The sequence below is a fragment of the Leptosomus discolor genome, chromosome Z, assembly GCF_034619465.1.
Source record: "Leptosomus discolor isolate bLepDis1 chromosome Z, bLepDis1.hap2, whole genome shotgun sequence".
NCBI classification, from domain to species: domain Eukaryota; kingdom Metazoa; phylum Chordata; class Aves; order Leptosomiformes; family Leptosomidae; genus Leptosomus; species Leptosomus discolor.
In genome coordinates, this window is record NC_141419.1 from 26,259,397 (window position 1) to 26,281,018 (window position 21,622).

Here is a 21,622-nt window from a genome sequence, read left to right on the forward strand (position 1 = left end):
AAAGGTTATCCTCTACCAAGGGTTAGCTTCTGCTCCAAAGCATAAAAGTGCTAAGAAACCTGACCAAAACTGTCAGTATAAACAAAACACTGTAAATTTTTGTTTTCTCTTTTTTGTTAGCTATGCTCAAAATGCCTGAAATCTTTTCAGGGTTTTTTCCGCTTCTAAATAAATAAAAGTTATGCACAATATTTTAAGATTTTTGGCAAACATGAATAGGTATTAAAAATGGGAAGAATCAAATAATCTTAGTATCCACCACTTTTTAATCAGTACAACACTTCTTACCCTTGATATGCATACTTTTATGTAACTGTGTATGTGGTGTGCCTATGCGCATACACTAAAACAACCAGTGTCCGTATTTTCATATTTTTCATTTCGTTACCTCTACAGAGAGGTACTAATTCTGCATTTACATGGCATAGGCAGTGTTGGAGTAACAGTTCTCAGTGAGCACTTCCCTTTGCGTCAAAGTAGAGGAAACAATAAATGGTAACAGACACTTTTTCAGTGAGATAAATTTGGTTAAAAAGAAAAACTAAGAACATTATTGGAGGAAAAGACTATGAATAAAATATAGATACTTGTAGAAGCAACATGCAAACTCCTAATACTACAAACGCTAAAACGTTCCTTTTTGAAACAGGATTTAAGAAGCCTATACTTCATGGACTGTGCTCCTTTGGGTTTGCTGCTAGAAATGTTTTGAAGCAGTTTGCAAACAATGATGTGAACAGATTCAAGGCGATCAAGGTCTGTGTGTTCATTCTTTGCAGTTAATTTTCTTGATTTTTTTTGTTTTGTTTTTGTTTTAGTGCCAAAAAAAAAATCTTTAGGGTAGGAAAAGGCTTTTGCACTGTCTTAGCTGCCACAATTGTATTTACTTATTGCTGCATGCATTTTAATGCCTCTATCTAGTGTGTTTACTTAAATATTTAGGCTATCTACATTGGTAGTTGATTGATTTTTCTCTTTGCTTTTTTTTTTTTGCTGATTTTATTAGAGCCTATGCTTTTCAGCTTTGCATGTATGTATGACAGATCTGTTTACACCCTCACTTTTTTTAAAATTTTTTTTTTTTTTAGGTTCGCTTTGCGAAACCAGTCTTTCCAGGGCAAACTTTACAAACAGAAATGTGGAAGGAAGGGAATAGAATCCATTTTCAGACCAAGGTCAGAACACACTCACCGTTGTGGGCTTTAGAGAAAGTTGTGTTGGTTAAAACACTGGGTATATGAGGGGAAGCAAAAAAAGTGGCTCATCAAGCACGCTGTTGGAAAAGGTTTTGTAAAGAAATTAAGTGGATAGACAGAAATACTCTTTCTTACTTTATGGTGTCTCTAAGACATATTATACTTACAAGACTTAGTATGCTCCTTATATTAAATAATACGAGAATTCATTTCATTGTATTGCATTTTCTGCTTTTGTCTACTGTGGAAGAGTAAAAAGCAGTCATTCTCAGGTCAGCATAGTTTGTGCTTGTTTTCTGCAGTTAATCATAACCTTGTGTATGCATCTTTCTTTAATATCTGTTTATCTTAAATCAACTCTTGACAGTTCATGAAGGTAAACTTGTACAAATTTAGTTTAAATTGAGTTAAACTTAAGCTGCATCTACACAGAACAACTTAGTGAAAAACGGAAGTTCCATAGCAGTTGGACAGAGTAACTGCAATAGAACAGAGTTTGCACTTTTTTAAATTCAAGTTTTGCATTATTCTGTTTTCTTTGGCATTGCTGTTAGCATTTTGTATGGGCATCCTGTAATCCTCTCTTACACTTGGTAGGATACACACTGGAAGCTAAGGGTAGAATACTTCGCGTAGAAGCGAAAAGTAAATTCTCTTCACTTCTTTGTAGCACTGTATGACACTGTCAATTTCTTAAACTATGATTTGCTACTTCTATTTGTCAGTGTGTGTTGGCTTATGCAGATGCAATTTACATTGCTTTGGCTGGCAAAAGTTTTGCAACCCCATCTCTGTAAAAATGTAATCAGCTGTTAATTAGTGAGTGGAGCAGCAGGGATAGTTGCAGCTGCAGGGAGGATTGGGCAGGCAAAATCAAATGGGGAGAGTCATCGTAAGCCCATAGGATTGCTGTTTCCACAGGAATACCGCTTTGTGGAATAAATGTTGGCTGGAGGAGGTAAGTTTTGTTTACAGACCTGGTGAGCATTAGCAGCTATAGAATTTTGGAATCATAGCAACATCAAGGCTACTATGTACCAACTTTCGGTCTCTGGTTAATAGTAGTAAACAAGACAGTTTGGTGCCTCAAATGAGTTTTGGAGATTACTGTATTGGACATGGAAATATTTAAAAGGTAGTGCTACCCAATCCTGACAGAATTTCTGGACTTCAGGTATTTAGTTTTGAGGGTAAATTAACAGAATTCACGATATGCTTCCAAGCCCTTTGGAGTTTGTAAACAGAGTGGGATGTTTTATTGTGTCTAAAAGCTGGATTTGTTATTATGCTTGGTTTAGTCATTGCTAATATGTAGAGTTTGGGGGAATTTTGCTACAGGTTTGGTTTTTTTTCCCGCAAGTGTGGAGTAACTTATTTTAGAGAGAAATTACAATGTTAGCAGGATTATAGAAAACCACTTTGTTTCAACAGTTACAAATTGTGCAGAATTCTGTTTCTTACTGCACATTGGATTAGTCTGAAATAAAGCCGTCTATGGACCTGTAATAAACTCTGATTAAATCAAACTAAAAGTAGACGTATATAACTTTGATATGCTGGTTTAAATCCATTTTCAGCATTGTCCAAAGTGCAGTGGCAGTGGGTGACAAGCTGTTAGGCACTATTTGAGCAATCATTATTATGTAGTCTTTCTGTATTAATTTCACCTGTGCAATGATGTAGGCTGCGATACTGGATATTCCTCCATTTTGGCTGTTTAGCATATAACTCTATATGCATTGTCGTGAATCATTTTGCCATCTTCCATTTGCTACTGTAAGTCAGAACAGTTTGTCAGACCCCTTAAAGAACAATGCCAAAATGAAGCCCATTTTCTTCTCTGACTTAACTGTTTAAAAAAATTAAAACAGAAGGGGGTTCGGGTATTCTTCATCTTTCTTCTTGTTACCTTTCTGTTTTTACAATGCTTAAAAATTTGTTTCTAGTCCAAGTGACAGTGTAAGGCACCTGGAGATAGTGAAACTGTGTAGATGAACTCTTGCCAACTGTATACCTAACTCAAGAAAAAACATTTTAGAACAATGTCTTTCTCAGAAATATGGAGTAACTTTAGCAGTAACTTATAACACTGGAGGTAAACTTTCAGCTAAATAAGGTTTTTCTAGAATTTTGTGAGTGGAAAACCAGCAATACATTTTAGTATAATTTCTCAAGAAGCAAATATTTTGTTTGAAGAGCTGCTTGCAAAGCATAGTATCCTAACTTGCCTCAATGCATGTATGGGGTGGGGTTTTTTCCATGCTGAAACTTTTATGGTTTCTCTTTTCTTCATCTCTGATTTTAAAATGTAAGGAAGATTTTTTTTTTCTATTGTTTTCCCTTCTGTTGTGAGTTTTTGTGAATGTTACCTCTTTAATGTAATTTCTGCCCCCCCCCCCCCCCCCCCCCCCCCCAGGTCAAAGAAACTGGAGAAGTTGCTATTGCAGGGGGCTACATGGACATAGTACCAGCCTTGGATAAATCTTCTGCTCGGGAGCCTTTGAAGGTAGGGGGAAGCAATAGAATTCTTAACTTGCAAAGCAGCATAGTTAGGCTTTATTTTTTGGGGGGGGAAAAACCCAACAAAACAAAACAACTAAAAAAAAAAAAAACCCACACAGGAAAAATACTTAGATCACTTACCAGTCTTATTTGCAGTACTTAGATGAGTGTATGAGGTCAGAGATGTGAACACACACACATTAAGATACAGAGGTTCATGGATCTATTTGAGGGGGAAAATACAGACGTTTTAAGATACACAGGATGGCTGATGAAGTTTGAAGTGCTTGATGCCAATTGAACTGTTAGGGTAAGCATCATGCTGTATGTTACAGAACAAGAGAGGCATGCACCAGTGAGAGCCACAAGTTTTGAGCACTTGCATAACTTAAGATTGAAATTACTCCCCTATAATTTGGGGCTGTACCCGTAAAGCATTTTGGTTTTATTTTGTAGATGTTGAAGATCAAACTCAATTTAAGTTGTAAAAGTGTGTGACCTTTCTTTCTCAGTTTTTACAGAGACATGGGGAGAGTGGCAGGAAGGCATTAGAAGAACAGAACAAATAGAAATGAGTGTACTCATAGAAAAGAACAGTTTTGTCATTGAACCATTTTCAAAGAAGGCTCTGATGTCTGTTTGTGCATGTGGTTAGTCCTAACACATGCTATGCACTTTGTACTATATATATTTTAAAAAATCCTCTGCATGCATGCATCAAGCCTTGAGTACTGGACTTGCCACAAAAGACAGAATTGTACATGCAATGCTGAGGATGTCCTGGGTTCTTAAGGTGGTCTAAAAGGCATGGGTGCACAATGCATTGCCTTAATAAACTATTATCTTTTTTACCCTGTTGATTTCTGCCTGCAAAGGACGAAAATGTAATGCATATGAAGTACTGATAGTAATATTCATACAAAGCTTGTGATATATTCCTGGAAGCTGTTTCTTTTTGCTGGTTATGTTTAGTCCTCTGACATTCTGAAATGTTGCGAAATCTGCATTTGAAGTTCAAATATACAAGCATTAGAACTTTTCAGTGAAATAGTTATAGATGTTTTAATTTTTTTAACATGGGCAGAGCAGGTTTTTTTTTTCTTTAAACTTGCTCTGAGAAATTAAGGTGCTTTGGCAAAAGTTTTCTGACAGAGGCAGACATCCACCAGGGGAAACTAGCCTGTGTGACTGAAGACTGGCAAAATTTGATGTCATTGGGAACTCTGTTATATAATGGGGAATGTTAGGCTTAACCAAAGAGGTGACAAGATAGCAGCGTGAGGAGTATTGTATTCTGGTGTATGGATAGGTACAGCAGAACAACTAAAGCTATGAGAGCTTCCTTACTCTGGTTCCAGTTAGATGAAAAATGTCACTAGAGCAGCTTCTTCAAGTGTAGCATTTTATTCACTACAAATATTTGTTAAAGAAAGACACTGAAAGGCTTGCAAAATAGTATGAGTTTGGAAAAGTTGAAAATGTAGATGTAGCTAATCCCACTCCTGAATGATAAACACATTGTGTCTACACTGGAGTTCTGACTGTGTTCTTAGTGCAGTATGTTTGAACATCTTCTGTGTCAAATTAGTGTACTGCTAGAAACAGTTTTCCTTTTCTAAAAACTAACATGGTGTTCACCGTGGAAAAAGCGGTAATGCTTACCCTCTAAAGGGAATAAAGTGCAATTTATAAGCCCTTAGAACCCTGATTATAAAACATATCTTAAATTGTAGTGATAAATGACAAAAACTGCAAAAGCAAGATTTGAAATAATTCTCAAGAAAGAGTCCATGAAGCATTTTCTGCTTGAATGTACTCTTTAATGCTGACAGTTGCTAGAGGTGATTGTTTATAGTGGAAGAAATCTCAATTGCATTTAGTAATTCTGGAATAGAGACTTTCCTGCACACAGTGCTTGAACTAATAGACATATTTTGTACTTTTTAAACAGAGTTTCTGCTTTAAATTCTTCATGCTCACTCTCTTATTTTAAGACTGCAGGGCTGCAGAGTGACATTGTGTTTGAAGAAATTGGTCGTCGCATAAAAGAGATTGGAAATGAATTGGTAAAGAGAGTAAATGCCATATTCCAATGGGACATCACTAAAGATGGAAAAACAGTAATGCAGTGGAGTAAGTTGCTAATTATACTTATTCTAATTAGACTGATACCTTGAAAATAAGCATAAGGTAGTAGATGATGTTCACTGGGACCTAAAAATCTGAATGTATACTGAATGCACAAGTGACAAAGAGGTCAGATAAAGTTCCTTAATGGCAGTTACTAACCTTTCTAGGAACATACTTCTGTAATGTACCTATTTAGATGTAGGCATAGGCAGACTATCCTCTAGAACTTCCGTGCATTCCTATTTACATTTTCCAGAATGGATTGCCATGGCACTTAGAAAAGCAGGCTAAATTAACCTACTAGGAGCTCTGTGTTACGGTAATTAGTCTGCTGGTGATGTACTTTCTGACTAACCTACAACAAATAAGTATTTATTTCTACTGCATTGGTCCTGTCACTTCAGTGAAAATACAGCCCTATTTTTTTCCATTCAAATTTTCTGAGATCAAGGTTTAATGAAGGTATGATGATGCTTACCCATAGTTTAAGCATGGGACTGGGTTGATGAAGAGAGGCTAAACCTTGTAATAGCAGTGGGTCAGAGGGGAAGTGTTTCCTGGTAAACTGGGTTATACAACTATGTGAAATGGTCTGATGGCGGCAAAACTACTTCCTCAAAAAACTTACTAAATCTTTTGTGCTCAGTTTCTAAGGACATGTATTTTTGCAAAAAACAGTCTAATTTTAGTAATCGGATATATTTCATTGGCTTTGGAATTACTCATTTTTTTGCTGAGATGTCCTAAATAGTCTATTAGTAGAATGTAAAGTTTTTCAAAAGGGGTAAACCATAGTCAGGTTGTAACTTTCAGGCTTTTGCTTTTCTGTGGAGAAATGCAAGTCTTGGGGTCAAGTCTGTTACTTAGACTGCTTCATTTTGATTCTTCTTAATGGTTGGATTCAGTCAGAACAGTTTTAGGGGAGATCCAGATGAGGTGGACTGCCCTTTGACAGGCTGAAGGGAGAGACTGACATGTTGGTAGGACAGATCAAGTCTGCTTTGTGCTTTTTCCCATAGACTGTGACTTTTTTTAAACTATTGTTAAGTCTTTGCAGTGTCTGTTCTCAGTAAATGGTTACTGAGTTTAAGAAACTGCTCTTCCTTTTACAGAGCAGTTTAGAAACCTATAATTTCACTTTCTTTTTTTTCCTAATGTTAGCCAGCAGAGATTCTGAGTAACAAGACTGCTGTTAAGTTTCAGGAAAAGTATCAGACGTAGATTGATCAAGATAGTTCTGTTCTACCTGTATTACCTTTTAAGCAATTTTTGAGGGATAACGGGTGATTTCCACTTGGATAGCAGTTAATCAATGTATTTAATATACCTGAGTAGCGTATGCAGACAGGGTACCTATACGTCCAAGTGAGAAGGGTAGATGCTGCATAATTGAACTCAGAAGTCCTGTCTTAAAACTCATTACTGCTCTTAATCGTTTCTGCCGTCTGCAGTTTTCCACTTTTACACTCAGTCATATAAATGATGGTCATGCTTAGAACTGGGACACAAGGCTTATGAACTCTTTCCTGTGTTCTTGCTTACATTTTTAGAAGATATATTAAAGCACGTAGATTAAACTCCAAAACACTTAAAAGTGGATACTTGTGTTTGTTAGAGAATCACTCTGTACACTACATCAGTCGTGTCTATTGCTTCATGTGTAACTAAACATAATATAAGTCGTGGTCGTGTTTATAACAACTGTCTTCATGATGATTTGTCATTGATTTTGGAACTGCTTTGTTTGTCACTTAAACTTAGTATTATTTATGTTCAAAGAATGAAGGGACAAATCAGTGGAAGAAAAATCTGATGAGGAGTGTTCCAAGACATGAATAAAATTTCTCACTCAGGCAGAAGTTAAGCTGCGAACTGCTGAATGCAGAACAGGCACACTTAAAGATTTAGGCCTGAGCAGTGGCCTTACCTGCCTCGTGAGACCAAATTTTATTAAGAGGGGGAACAGGTGGATGTTTTTTCCGTTGTATCCAGAGAGTGAACATAGTCCTGCTTTAAGAAAATCAAGAGCCAGCCTTTTCTATTTTTCAAACAAAACTTGTCCTCTCCTCTGTTTCCTGCTGAAGCAGTGGGAGGAAAGTAGTGCCTCCTTCCAATGCTTATTTTTCTAGCTAAAAGGGATTAAATAGACATAACTTTTCTTTGTGCTGTTCCCTCTGCGTCTGTTGCAATGAAAAATATCTGTACTTTCATACAAATTTGGAACTACTTAAAGCTCCCTGTGGGATGGAGGGTGGAGGAGGTAATCTAATATTTTAAGTGTTTCCTACTGCTGACTACTATTAGGAGCTTCAATGGAACATTTCCAAAATCTTGGAAAAGTTACTGCAATTTTTTTCGTAAAGTGGTCAGTTCCTTCAAGCTTAGGTGTCAGAACAGTGACTAGTGTTTGTGAATTACTGTAGTTTCTATGCTGTAATAAATATGTAAGACTGAATGTAAATATCTTAAGTGGCAAGAAGGGTGTCTGCAGAAAATGTTGCTTACTTTTCTCATCAGGAATATTGGTAAGCAAGTACTCCCTTTGCATATCACTTATTCAAAGAACTTTCTGTGTCATCTGATGGTTTTCTGAATATTTTTTGTGTCTTTGAATTTTCAAGCAGTTAAAGGAGGTAGAAAGGAGGAGCTGGTTAAGATGATAATCAGTAAAATTAAATTTGTATTAATTAAATATTAATTTATAATATTAAAGTATGAAAGTAGTTATGTAAAATCACTGTCAGAGTGTTTGCAGTTCTGACAACTCTTACTGTTTGTCCTTATCTGTATTAATAGCATACTACTATTGCTGTCTGTTTAACTCTAATGGTAGATTTCTAATGGCAAGGTATTTGTATCTGCATGATGGAATTTTTATTTTGGGGATTTTTTAAAAGACTATTCCAGTTGTTAAAAAAAAATCCCAGACAAACAAAAAAGCGAAAAAAAGACTTCCAGAGGCAAGCACTGAAGATTTGTAAGCAATTGCCAGCTTAATTATTTTTGCTTGTTTGCATACATTATTATTCAGTATTCAAGAGCATCACCATGTACTATCTATTTTACCAGATGCTAACATAATTCATTTTGCATGGTGAATGTGGAAGAAGAGAGTAGTTTGTGACTTTGCATTCAAAGGAGGACAGCTTTCTTGTGGTTAACATACTGTCGATAACCCAAAAGACTTCTGACAGATCTTTATGTGGTCATGACCAGGGCTTTTGTTACATATATGAACGATGGCAGCCCATTTAAAATACATAACATTGACAATGCCATTTACTGAATTGAATGCTCAACTTTTTCTGTTCTTAATGGAATGGAAGCTTCTGTACATAATTAGAAAATTCAACTTTTGACAGATTAATTTTTCACTTTAAGAGCTGAAGATGATAGTAAGATTTTACCTTTGCTATAGCTTGAATTTACTTATGTGTCACTCTCTTGACCAGTTTCAAACCTGCTTCAGATTTTAACCTTACTGAACTCTTGACAGTAGAATTGCATTTCTTTACACATTTAAATTTGGCCCACTGATTATTAGTTGATCTTCTGTGTACAATAGTTTTAAATCAGTTTTGTAAATGTTATGCTAAGTTAGGTTATAAGAATTTTGAGTTATCTTTCCCTCTTTTCTTAAAGTAAGCATGCTGTTTTGAGAGCTAGATCATGTAACGTAGATAGCTACAGTAAAGCCAAGTGGAAAATAGGACATTAAAATTAAATTAGAATGTGGTTCCTGTGGTTAAATATTGCATACTCCTTCAACATATGGTCAAAAGTCTTGACATGTTATCACTGAAACAACTGAAATGTGAGGAGAGAAGATTTTGGGGGACTTTTTTGTTTTGTTTTAAGCCCTGAATTGATGCTAGTTGTTCATTATCTGTCTTCTCTTTAGGCCTGTCTTTCTAAGGGCCTCCCAGGCCTTTACAGGCAGTGTTTAGTGGTTCTCTTGGGCTACCTGTTGGGGCTCTTTCCATTATTAAATTTGTTACATAGTTATACTGACTTGTCTTTTAATTTTTGACTTGTCACTTTTGTACAGCTTTGTACTGTTGTGACAACTGCATCAATGGACAGCACTAGAAACAATCTGGGCCCCGCAGCTCATTGCTGTCTTCGTCGGTGGTTGTAGCTCCAGCATCTTCGGCTAATGTCCTTGAGCCTCTTAAGATCTGGGAGGAGGCTGGGGGGAAGCAAGTCAGAGAAAGCGACAGTATTAAGGATTGCTGTGAAATGCTTTCTCATGACCTCAGTCATTCTGGTGTTTTCCAAACTCAGGAAGAAAAAGTTTTTTCTTTTTAGTGTTTTGTTTTAATTGCAACTCTAACCTTTTGATCTCTATTCTCTGCATTAAGACAAGATTTTTTTTTTTATTATTTTAAATGAAGTGGGATTTGTGAATTGGATTTAGCTTTTCTTTTTATAGAGACACTTCTTGATGGTAGCACTAATATTAGTAGCACTAGTCTGTTTTATTAGCAACGACCTTTACTTATGCATAGTTCTCTGTGAATGGTGTGAAGCCATGGGGGGGTGTGGAACCATTGATCTTGCACTCAGGATGTGAAATTTTGGACAGCTCATTTGCTGTCTAAACAATGTTGAACTGTAGCCACTGACAACTGGTCTTAATTAGTGATACTTCTTTATAGAAGCAAGCCGTTCTAATTTAAGAGGATGCTGAAAATCCTCTTAAGAAGATAAGGCAATATAGATTTTGGCAGTATCCAAACCTAAGGCATAAGTTTAGTGCTACTGGAGCTATCTTTTCTTAGTTTTAAACAAAATTCTTAATTGAGACTCCCTAGCTTTGACTTCTTCAGTTGACTTCACTTACTAAAGCATGTTTTACTCTCTCCTGTGTATTTATTACTGTGCAACAATTGCTTTTGTTTTCAATGGTTATAAAATTATTTTTTTTTTTAGATTTAAGGTACTCATTTCTATTTCTCTTTCCATAGAGAAATGACATTGCCATTGAGATTTGTTAGCTGACAATTAATGGCTCTCTAGAACAGTACTCAGAAGAGTTTACCTGTCTGTTGCTTTTCATCATGCTTCTGAAGGCAGTAGTGAAGGCAGAACATAGTTCTTGTTCCTTTCCAGTTCTCAGAAGAATAAAACTTTGTTAGGAAAACTGGGGAGAAATTGGTATGTGCAGTTGATTGTGAACATCTGACAAATTATGGCGAACATGCTTTATAATTTATGATGTGATATGACTTCAGTGAATGAAGAGTGGGTGACACTTTGTTCCATTTGCTTTGAGGATGAGTCTTGTGTTGCAGTTACATGTCCTCTATAAAGCAGAATAAAAACCCAAACCAACCAAAGAGAAATAGTCTGACCTCTTAATATTTCTCTCCTAGAAACGTTAAAGCACTTTTTGAAAACAAAGCAAAACCTCTGCCCCAAATCTTAGATTTTTAGGCTATTCGGCTATCTACTATAGAATGTCAGTGCGTAGTATTTTAGCCTGTATATATATGATTTTTTTGACCTTTTTATTATGTCTATGGCAACAGCATCTTATAGATGATAATAATTCATAGATATTTTATTACTGTAATATAATGCTTGTGTGTACAAGTAAAAATAAAAATTTAAGGGGTAACTACTGTTTCATCCAATGAAACTGCTTGATTCTGCTTTTCTGCCAGATGTGTAATACTAAAATTGTACATATTTAGGAAGCTAGTCGATTTTTTTAATGGACTTCAGCTTTAAGTTTGATTTCTGTTGCTACACACAATATTGAGGAGTACCATACCTGTGTTTCAAAATTCTGTTTTTGCATGGAGTGGGTCAGCCATGTCAATGTCTAGGAGATCTGTATCCTGAGCAGCCACAGAGGACTATGTGTTCTCAGGAACAAAGAACACTGGAGACACCTTTAGGCTACTCACCTATTACTGCTGCCCGTGGAGCCGCACTATCGCCTCGAGAGGTAGTTGCCTGGCAGCTGCCCAGCTCACCAGCCACCTGAGCTCTGACATAGCTATGCCAGTACGGAGTCATTATCAAGCTGGCTGCTGTAGTCGTAGTGTAGCGTGCAAGCTGCAGTGACGAGGCAGTAGCTATAACCATAGAGACGTGTGTCCAGGAGATATGTGCAGAAGACATGTGTTGAAGACTTGCATCAAGACCGTTTCCTGCTACAGCAGGCAGCTGCTATATAGCTTTATCTCATAAAGTTAATATATTACAAGAAGGCACCCTCTCTGGTCATTTTGGAAAGCTAGAATTTTTCTGCCCTGATGGCTGGAATCTGTTCTGGTATTCAGCTCATTTCTTTTATTGCTGGTTTATTTTCATTTGTCCATGTGCCAGTGCTGTAGTTCCGTTTTGGTTGTCATCTGAATACTTTAAGCTAGGTGTACATTAGGAAGAAAGAAGAATGGTTGAGTATGTTTATAATCCTTCTTCCACCCCCCACCCCTTAAAAAAAAAAAAAAAAAAAAAAAGAAAAGGCAAGTGTTTGGGGTAGTTTTCCATTCTCTATAAGGAGGAAAGTTCCTTTCCCTCTTTAAAATATCAGCATACAGTGTATTTTGGATCACTCTTTCTCCAGTGTGATTCACCAGAATTCACCCATTAGGGCTTCTGTATCAAGTTTTTTTCATTTCCTCTGGCTAGTTCCTTTGGAGTTTACATGGCTTTTATTTTTTTGAGTGCTTGCATTGGGGTTGTCACATTGGGGATGTCAGGATATCATAATTCATTTATCATAAAGCTTAAATAATGCAGTAGAAGATCCTTCATGTTTTTGTGAAAAAGACAGTGTTTGTTGTCACGGAGCTCTTCTCTTTTCTGGCTGCTCTGTTTTTTTACTTTTGTTCTTCCTTAGCAAAAATCTTAATACTCTTTAAAAAGAATAAAGAAGAAATGGAAATTATGTTTTAATATTTTTGGGAAAAGAACAAGTTAATCCTCTTTTTTTATTTATTTCTTATTTAGCATTTCTAGTAAGTTTTACTTTGAGATACATTAAGGATTTGATACATGTAAGTAAACACAGCAATTTTGCCCATGGTACCATGATTATGCAGTGTTTGCAAGCATATTTGTGCTTTGAGAGCTTACAATTAATTATAGACTTGGATTGATAAGTGATGCTCTTGAGACTTGAATAGGAAATGGAGAAGAAAAGGGATTGTAATAATGTTAAGCATGTACTATATTCAGATTAAAATCTAGGGGTTGTTAGAACTTGCCTGAGTCTACACCTTTTTAATTCTAAATTTTGTCGTCCAAACTTTACACTGCTGAGACTGATGGGTTAGTATTATCAGTGAGATATATCAAAACTGCTTTTCCAGCTAGTGACTAGTAGAGAAGGAGAAGAGGGTCTATTGTGTCTCGAGAGATCTTACGTCAGGCTTTTAGCATCTGGTTTCCCTTTTGGAGCAGTCTGGGAAGTGTAGGGACAGCCAAAAAAATTAATGCATGCAAAGTGAGGCACAAGAAGGGACTCATGCACTTCTGATTTCTAAGGTCCAGAAGTAATAAAAAATAAATAATTAAGAACTGTAAGCATCCTAGAACACCATGTGTATGTTTTGTGAATTTATATGGGGGCCTTGCTGACCAGTGCTATCCAGCTTAAAGTAGTCCATTTTGCTGCATCGATATGGTTTGGTTCATAACATTACTAACATTTGAGTAGAGGTATATTTTAAAACATTGACAGTTAACTTTGGTTAACTTAATTTGAGGAGCTGGTATTCGCTGTGAAGCTTGCATTTCATGATTCAATAGATATACATTTTTTAATTTTTTTTTTTTTAAATAATAGCCTATGCCTGCATAACTTCCAGTAGCAATGTTTAAAGGCTTGCTTATGATGTTAGACTACAGTAGTTATTTTGGATCGAAAGGATATTACAGACCTCCTACCCACAAACATAGAAGATATAGATTGTTCATCTGGTACTCAGTAATTTTTTTCTTTCTTCTCCTTTTATTACATCAAGTTAGTGATGTCCTTTAAACCTGTTCCTGAAGTTATAATTTACCTTAAAATCAAGTGGATGATAATACAGTATGTTACTTCTCACTGAGCATCATTGTACACTTAGTTCCCCTTCTAGTTTTGTTATAACTGAGTAAATATTACTTAGAACAGATTTCAGAAAATGAAAGACTTCAGAACACACAAAAGCCATTCCCAGTCTGTATAGTTCATCTTACCCTTTCATAAAAATCATTTGGAAAAAAAATACACATGAGATAGTTTATGCAGAAATAAGCCTCCTTGGTTAGGCCAGTGTCTTAAAATTTGTCAACTAAGATAAACCAACAGTATTGGCTAGGCAGCCATGATTTTGTGATTAGTGATGCCAAGTCTGAACAGGAACACCCACTTGAGTAATGATTTTGTCTAGTGCTTAAAAAGCGGGAGCGAACCAAGAGGAAAAGGTATAAAGGGAAAGACTGGGAATTTGCAAAATCTGAGAATGATTTGGCAGAGCATATCCTGTCAAAATATTCTTCTAATATTCTTCTAAACAAATGACGCATTACCTGATAGTGTTACCCTTGTAGTACATGATTTTGGCATGTCATTTGGTGTGGGAAAAGAACACTGTGAAGCTGCAGACACTTTGAGGAATTTTTGGTTTTCCAGAAGAGAAACAGGTATTTGTCAAGTCTTTAAGTGCTCTTTACATGAAGCAGAACAGGCTGTATTGCCTGTGGGGCAGAACAGGGAAAATGCAGCAGCATGACTGAACACCACCACGTTTGCCTTCTCTGAATATAGGATACTGTTTGAACACATTAGAGCTTTATTACTAACTTCAACATTTTTGCGGTAGTTGCACTAATTAATATCTTGTGAATCTTAAGTGTTCTTTAAAAATAGTTTTTCCCATCTATGCAAGAATTTTCAAATGGGAGTCCTTGCTGTGAACCCCCTTCTCATTAGTAAAGGAACAATTTTTTTTTCTTTTTGTATTCTAATCTCAACTATTTTCTTTCATTAAAGAAGAAGAATTAAAACCCTTTCATTTTCTAAGTGGCTGTTAGCTCAAGATTTATGTTTATAATAATAGATAGAGTAGTGTTCTTTAGACTGAAAATTTTATCTTTATTTTGAAATAAAACTTACCTTTGCTGCTTCTTCTCAGCAATTGACTTAAAGAATGGCTCTGGAGCAGTGTATCAAGGACCTGCAAGAAGTTCTGCTGATACCACCTTCACTCTCTCGGACGAGGATTTCATGGACGTGGTACAACAGAAGACAAACCCCCAAAAGGTAAAACCTGTGTATCTCACATGCTCACTTGCATGGGCACGTATTAGTGGCCTTAAAGCTGTGGTTCATGACTGTTTGCATTCTGAAATCTGCAACATTGAATGTTTTGACAGTGCAAACCAGAGTCAGATGAGGTGTAAGTGCATCATTACCTTATACTGACTTAGTCAGAAGACATGTTTATGCCATCTTTATTACCTTGAGACAAAAATACTTCAAATGACATAAAGCCTGACAGTGCAAAGTAGTTTGGTTCTTTCCTGGAATTTCACTATATATGATTTGCAAGGTTAGGGTTCATCAGTTTGAGCATTCGGGCTGTTTTGATTGGTCATATTGGAGGAAGTTGGTATTTGTTGCGGTATTCTGGTTAACTGCTAGTACTGCAGCAAAGAGGAATCTTGGACAATGCATGCATTTAGATCCATTGAAACTGGTAAAAATTCACCCAAACTAGGTAGTTTTTAAAGGGAAAGGAAGATTTAAGAAAGGTATGTAATCTGGGTCTGCACTTTTAACTTCTTGGAGTAATCAACTGCTTAAAACTACTGATTTTACTAATAAAAATACCTTGTGTTAGAGTAAATTAGACTGTCACAAATTTAATATGTCAGCTTACAGATTAAAGCTTGAGCAAATGAAAACTTTAATTAGGTTCATCGTATATCAAACAGTTCCTTTTTTTTTTTTATCCAAAGCAGAAGTTGTTGGAGACTTTGATTATAAAATTGGAGACTAACAGTGATAGGAAATATTTGTTTTAAATCCCGCACGCTACATGAGTAAAATCCTTTGTGACCTTATGTATATAGCAGGCATAAAGCATAAACAAACATGATGTTGCCGTGTAATCTTGAGAATGCTGAAGAACAGTGATTGCAATTCAGGAACATTATCTATTCTTAGGCATTAGTATTTCCTTTGAGTTTCTGTGAAGTTTTTCATCTAAAGAAGCTCAAAGCATCTATTTAAATTCTTTTCTGCTGTCTTTCTCTATTCCTTATTTGAATGTATTTCAAGTTAATGGAACTACGCGAAAGCACATTGTTTCAGAACTTTCAAAGAGCTTTCAAATTGTAAAGCCACAGCGAAGCAAAACTAGTTTTAAAAAAGTACTGAAATAGATTGAAACAGGGTATACAGCTCTTTGAAGTAGGGACAATAAAAATGTAATATACCAGCATTTCAATGAAAATATTGGTTGATCTATGATTCTGCAAACACAACAAAATCTTGTTGAGTTCCTGTTTGTTGTAACATGCTATGTATAAAGCCAGAGCATTTCTTTGGAATATGCGTGTACGTATATTGTGCAAGTTCGTGTTTTGATTTATCATGGGTCTGAGTGAGCAGCTGACCTTTTCGTTAGGCCTTTAATTTTCATTAAATGGCCTTTTCATTCTGTTTTCTCGTTTCATGTAAGCATATATGGATATCTACAGCACAGGGAGGTGTGGACTGGGAGCTTTATTTTTGTACTGTGGTGAAGTTTTGCCACCAGCTTCTGTGAAGTTTGTCATATACCAGAAGTCCTCTGTGCTATATGTAGAAAAGAAATGGGAGGCCACTGAAGTTGCTTTATATTTACATTTTTTGCCCTGAGTGATAGGCTTAGCCTTGCCTGCACTTTAGATAGAAAACTGTGATTCTGGATGCTGTTAAAATTAGATTTGGATGTTTTTCTGTTAATGACCAATAACCAATGTGCATTGTGCACTGAAGGCTTTCTCCTGAGCAATAAACAATCACACTTATCTTTGGCTTCTTGCTGGATTTTAGCAACTCTTTGAATTGTGGGTGAACAGTTTTGAATACTTTTTTGTTTTTCCCCTCCTCTGCTTTTTGTAGGCATTCTTTTCTGGTAAACTGAAAGTGAAGGGGAACATCATGCTGAGCCAGAAATTGGAAATGATCCTGAAAGATTATGCCAAACTCTGAACTGCTTGATCATCTACCACAGCAGTGAAGAACTTCAGAAGACAGAAATTTCAATTAGTTCAGAACCAATGACTGAAACATTCGCAGGCTACTTAACATCAGTGTACTGATTCATTATACTGCTAATATACAAGCTGTTTAATTGCTGTAGACAGAAAGTTATTAAATGAATGTAACTGTTAATATAATCCCTTTTTTATTTCTCAGCACAGGTAGAGAATCACACTTTTCTCATTGCAGACGTTTAAATAAAATGTATGTAGTTCTTACAAAGATGCATATATTTCTATACTAATTCTGAAGAAAATTAAACCAATACACCTCTCTGATATCTCCTTTTTGTGTCTGTCAGTCTTCATTTATGTTGCATTCGATAGACCATTTAATTTCTATGAATCTACTGGTTTATTATTAAAATTAACTTTTTTTTTCTCTTAAGTTCTCATGATCCCATTAAAACAACTGGAAAATGGAAGTCAGTTCCATTTGTTTCCATCTTGCCATTATGGATTTTTTTTTTCTGCACAGGAAAAATATCTTGTACTTTAGCTCTGCCCACCTTATTTAGACAGTCATTTTTATATCAGTTACTCTTGTAAATTACATGGGAAGTGGTAAGCATGAATTCTTTAGGGGAAACTTTCATCTGAGAGGTATTACACTGCACCAAATGTTGTCACTGTAGCCAAACTGTTCTTCATGTAGATTCATTCTCATGAGGGCCGGCATCTTGGCATCAGGGAAAGATGTAAGAATGAATACCTCATTTTGTACCTATGGCCAGAACTGAGCTGTGGCCATAGTTTTTCATGAAGAAAGTATCCTCTTAATCACTGGTTGTCACATGACCATCTGGAAATTTGATTTCACCAATGTGACCAACATTTTGTGTGCTCGGTATCTTTTTTTCTCATTCAGACTTGTTCTATGTTGATAGCTCTTGAAGAATTTAGGCTGTCTAAGGCTTGTCTCCTTGAACAGAATGACAAACCGATTTTGATTTATCTTAGAGGATGGAATTTTTCTTTTTTTCTTTTTTTTTTTTTTTTGGCTGAAAACTGGGAGATACATCACTGCCCTGACTGTAGCCATTAAAGAGCCTTTTGGGGCTGCAGATGAGTTTGACAGTTTGAGGATAAATTCTACATGTTGTAGTACTGCATCAAATTCTCCACAAATGTATTTCTTCACAGCTGTGCTATCAGCTGTGCTTTGATTCAGGCAGAGAAATATGAGTCTGAAGTATGTCAAGTATCTCACATAAATTACATCATGAATAAATGGGGAACAGCATTTTGTGGTGATGTTCACCACCTCAAAGAGGCCATCCAATAGAAATGATTGAAGAAATGTCCTTTAACCACTTGTTACTTTTTTCACAGCAGTCATTTCCCCATATGTAAGTAGGGCCTAATCATTGCCTGTACTCTCAGCTTCTGTTTACCAAGCAACTTTGTGACAAACAGATAAAGGTATCTTCTATTACTTTCTCTTAAGAAATTGCATGAGAAAGACAGGTTTGTTTTTAGTTTCATATGTTTATGCATGCACATGCTACACCAAAAAAAATCCATTTTCCATGTATATCTTTTCTATGTATATATAATGCTATAAAAATATGTGTATTAAGAAAAAGGAAACCTGAGGAACTGACTTTGAGTCTAGAAAAGCAATTATTAATCCATCCATTACAGAATATGATATTCACTTTAGGTCTCATGGTCTTGAAATTTCACAACAGGACGTTTTTTTCTGAGCCCCATAGATTGTCTGAAACCTTAAAGCACTGCTCTGCAGGGAGAGAACATGCTGCTAGTAAGCTTTTTTTTTTGCCTCCCCTTGGGAAGTGGGAAGCAAAAATCTTCAGGCAAGGGAAGCTGGTACTGTTGAAACCTGTTGTGATTTAGCAGGTTGGAGTTCAGTCTACTAAAGAACATCAGTTTACTAAATGTGTTGGATGAGCATGAAAGAATAACCCAAGAACCACATCAGTTACAGGTACACTTGCGATGGTTTCTCTCCTGTGTAGTTTCAGTTGGATGCAAAATCCACATGCTTCAGTTGTATCACCAATAGTAGCCTTAATTAAAAACACTGAAGATACACCCCAAAGTTACACTGGTGTTTGGCATATATATCCTAGACTTTAGCCTGACTTAGCTTTTTCCTGCACCATGACTTGGTCATAGGTGTTTATCTTCGGTGGAACAGAAAGTCCAAGGCTCCTCCTTTGCTCTCCTTACTGAGGCTAATTGAGCACAGCTCTCGGTATTGTGGTAGACTCTTTTCTAGGAGCACAATTCAGGTGTTTAATTGCTTCATCTGCTTTGTGGCTGGAACAGCTGTTATTAATGATTTTGGCATGCTGGTTTCATCTCTGCCCCAATGTGTTTACCTTCAGAATGTTCTAGTTAGCTGAAGATAACTAGTAGTTTAACCTGTTACTGTTGAAGGTAAGGTCATTTGATATGTTGAGTATATACCTGAAGTGATTTGGAGGTTTTGGTTTTTGTTTTCTTCCTAGTACATGAAAACCTTCTGTTCATGGCTGCTGGCTTTTACAAGTAGTATTCTCAGAAATAAGTAATAAAACCGAGTGTCCCTAAGAATCCATGCAAGGGAATATTAGCCAGTTTGATCGGTGGTTGTTTCAGTCTGAATGATTCTCAGCTGCTTTTGTCTAGAATGGTGCCATTCTGCTTTGGGGGCTCATGTTTCAAACCTGTCCATATCTCTTATCTGGACCATTTTTGGGGACCTTTCTTGTCATCCAGCAGCAGCAGCAGCACCAGTATAGTGTTGCATCCATTTCCACACAGGACTTGGAGACATGCAGCAGCAACAGACCACATCATTTTTTTTCAGGGTAGCTGCTGCTTTGAATGTTTTTTCTTTCCTAGGGGTAAGCACCATTACCTTAGGTTGCAAAGCTCCCTTGTTTGCCAAACATCCCAGCTCTTTAGTGGTATTGCTAAATTCTCTAGCAAGTAAGGAAGCTTTTACAAGCATCTTAGCAGTAAAATTCTTAATGGTGCATATACTTATTTAATGTAGAGGAGAGCAAGATTGTTGCTGTTTATTGCAATGTGTGCTTTATAGTGTTTTGATTAACTCTGTATGTACATGAAGTGCTGTCTGGACGTCAGTGTAAAGTCTGGACATCAGACTTTGTAGCAGTTGGAGGTAAGAATTCCGTTGTCTTTCTGGAATAATTGAGTCAGTGCTAAACCTGGGTGTGTAAATTGGTGTGATTTTAAATCATGACACAGTATTATTTTTATTTCTCTTTTTCCTTCTCTGTACATTCATTACAGTCTTCCTACTGGCTTGCAGTTATGTCCATCCCCTAAAAAGTAAATTGCAGTTCCACTGGTGTATGTCCTCTTCAGTCATTTATGAGTCCTCTAATTAAAGCAAGAGAGCAGTAATAATGGATGGGAAAAGTTATATAAGCTTTCTGTCTATGAGTATGGGCTTCAGAGAAGCCTGGCTGAATTTTATGCTTTCTAGTCACTGAATTGTTCTTAATTAGTTTATTTCAGAGGAGTTCAATACACCTTCCAGCTGTCATCAATAATTACAGATAACAGCTCTTTAAATGTTGACAAGCGCATTCATAATCAGAGAATATTAAAATGAATAACATGGTGGAGGAGCAGAGGCATGAAAGAGGTAAACGAGCAACTTCAGACCGAGAAACTTAACATGCTGTCCCCTCTGAGGATTATTCCCACCTCCCTACAGGGACCCCACTCCTAAGGGTTATTTGTATTCTAGTCTGTTGGGCTGCACTACTTGTAAAAACAACTGTCCCTCGTCGCTCAAGAGTATCTCAATAAACTGAAATGCTTTGTAAAATGGAAGAATTCGGTGGTATAACAAATAAAGTATTCTAAGCTGGATAAATAAACATTTTTGAATAGTTTAATGTAGGGGGTTTTTTTTTGGTATTTTTGGAGTTTTTTGGTTGGTTGTTTTCGGTAGTAAGACTCTTTAATATACTGCAATATACCCCGACAGAGGTCAATGTCACTGAAATTACGTCTTCTTTACCCTCCACAAGCCTTAGGGGCAGAGTAGCATGTGGAAGATGATGACTTCGTCTTTACATAATATTGCCCCCTAGCGGGAATGAAGATCTGTGTAAAGAAAGGATAAGTCTCACTGCAGTGTTTTCTTTCTGATCATAATCTCTGAAAGGGTAAAGGGAGAAAGAAAATACTAGTATCTCCCAATTCCTGCAATGTTTTTTTCTTCTACATCAGTTGGTGCAGATATCTTTCTACTCACATGAGAATGAGTTCTCCATGGTTCATCTGCAGTAAGAAATTCTGTCCTTCAGGCCATAGGCTGTGCCTCCAGCAGGCTGACCTAGACAGCACTGGACATCAGCAGATCTGAAGTCAGTTAGGAAAAATTTAGTAGACTATGAATGTGGCTGCATGTATATGACTTTTGGATTGCCTTTATGATACAATTCAAATGTGTCATCTGTCTAAAAATCAGTGCATTGAACTGGCATGATAGGATCTTAGATCAGCAGATAGGCTGAGCTCTGTAAGAGGTGGATCTCTTTGTGTCTCTCACTGAGTAC

At 36.5% G+C, this 21,622-nt stretch overlaps 1 protein-coding gene across 2 annotated transcripts in view; it reads left to right on the forward strand.

Moving 5' to 3' along the window:
• HSD17B4 (hydroxysteroid 17-beta dehydrogenase 4) overlaps positions 1-17,295 on the forward strand; it is a 63,144-nt gene extending 45,849 nt beyond the window's left edge. Inside the window, exons 19-25 of one of the 2 annotated variants that reach the window (XM_086478932.1) lie at positions 650-756; positions 1,089-1,175; positions 3,613-3,702; positions 4,155-4,182; positions 5,700-5,831; positions 14,963-15,090; positions 16,939-17,295. In XM_086478932.1, the coding sequence (XP_086335058.1) occupies positions 650-756; positions 1,089-1,175; positions 3,613-3,702; positions 4,155-4,182; positions 5,700-5,831; positions 14,963-15,090; positions 16,939-17,028 (662 nt within the window). In that variant the 3' untranslated portion in view covers positions 17,029-17,295. Of the gene's footprint in view, positions 1-649; positions 757-1,088; positions 1,176-3,612; positions 3,703-4,154; positions 4,183-5,692; positions 5,832-14,962; positions 15,091-16,938 lie in introns of both variants that reach the window. The other variant, XM_086478931.1, reaches the window with a different exon arrangement.
• The last annotated feature ends 4,327 nt before the right edge of the window (positions 17,296-21,622 follow it).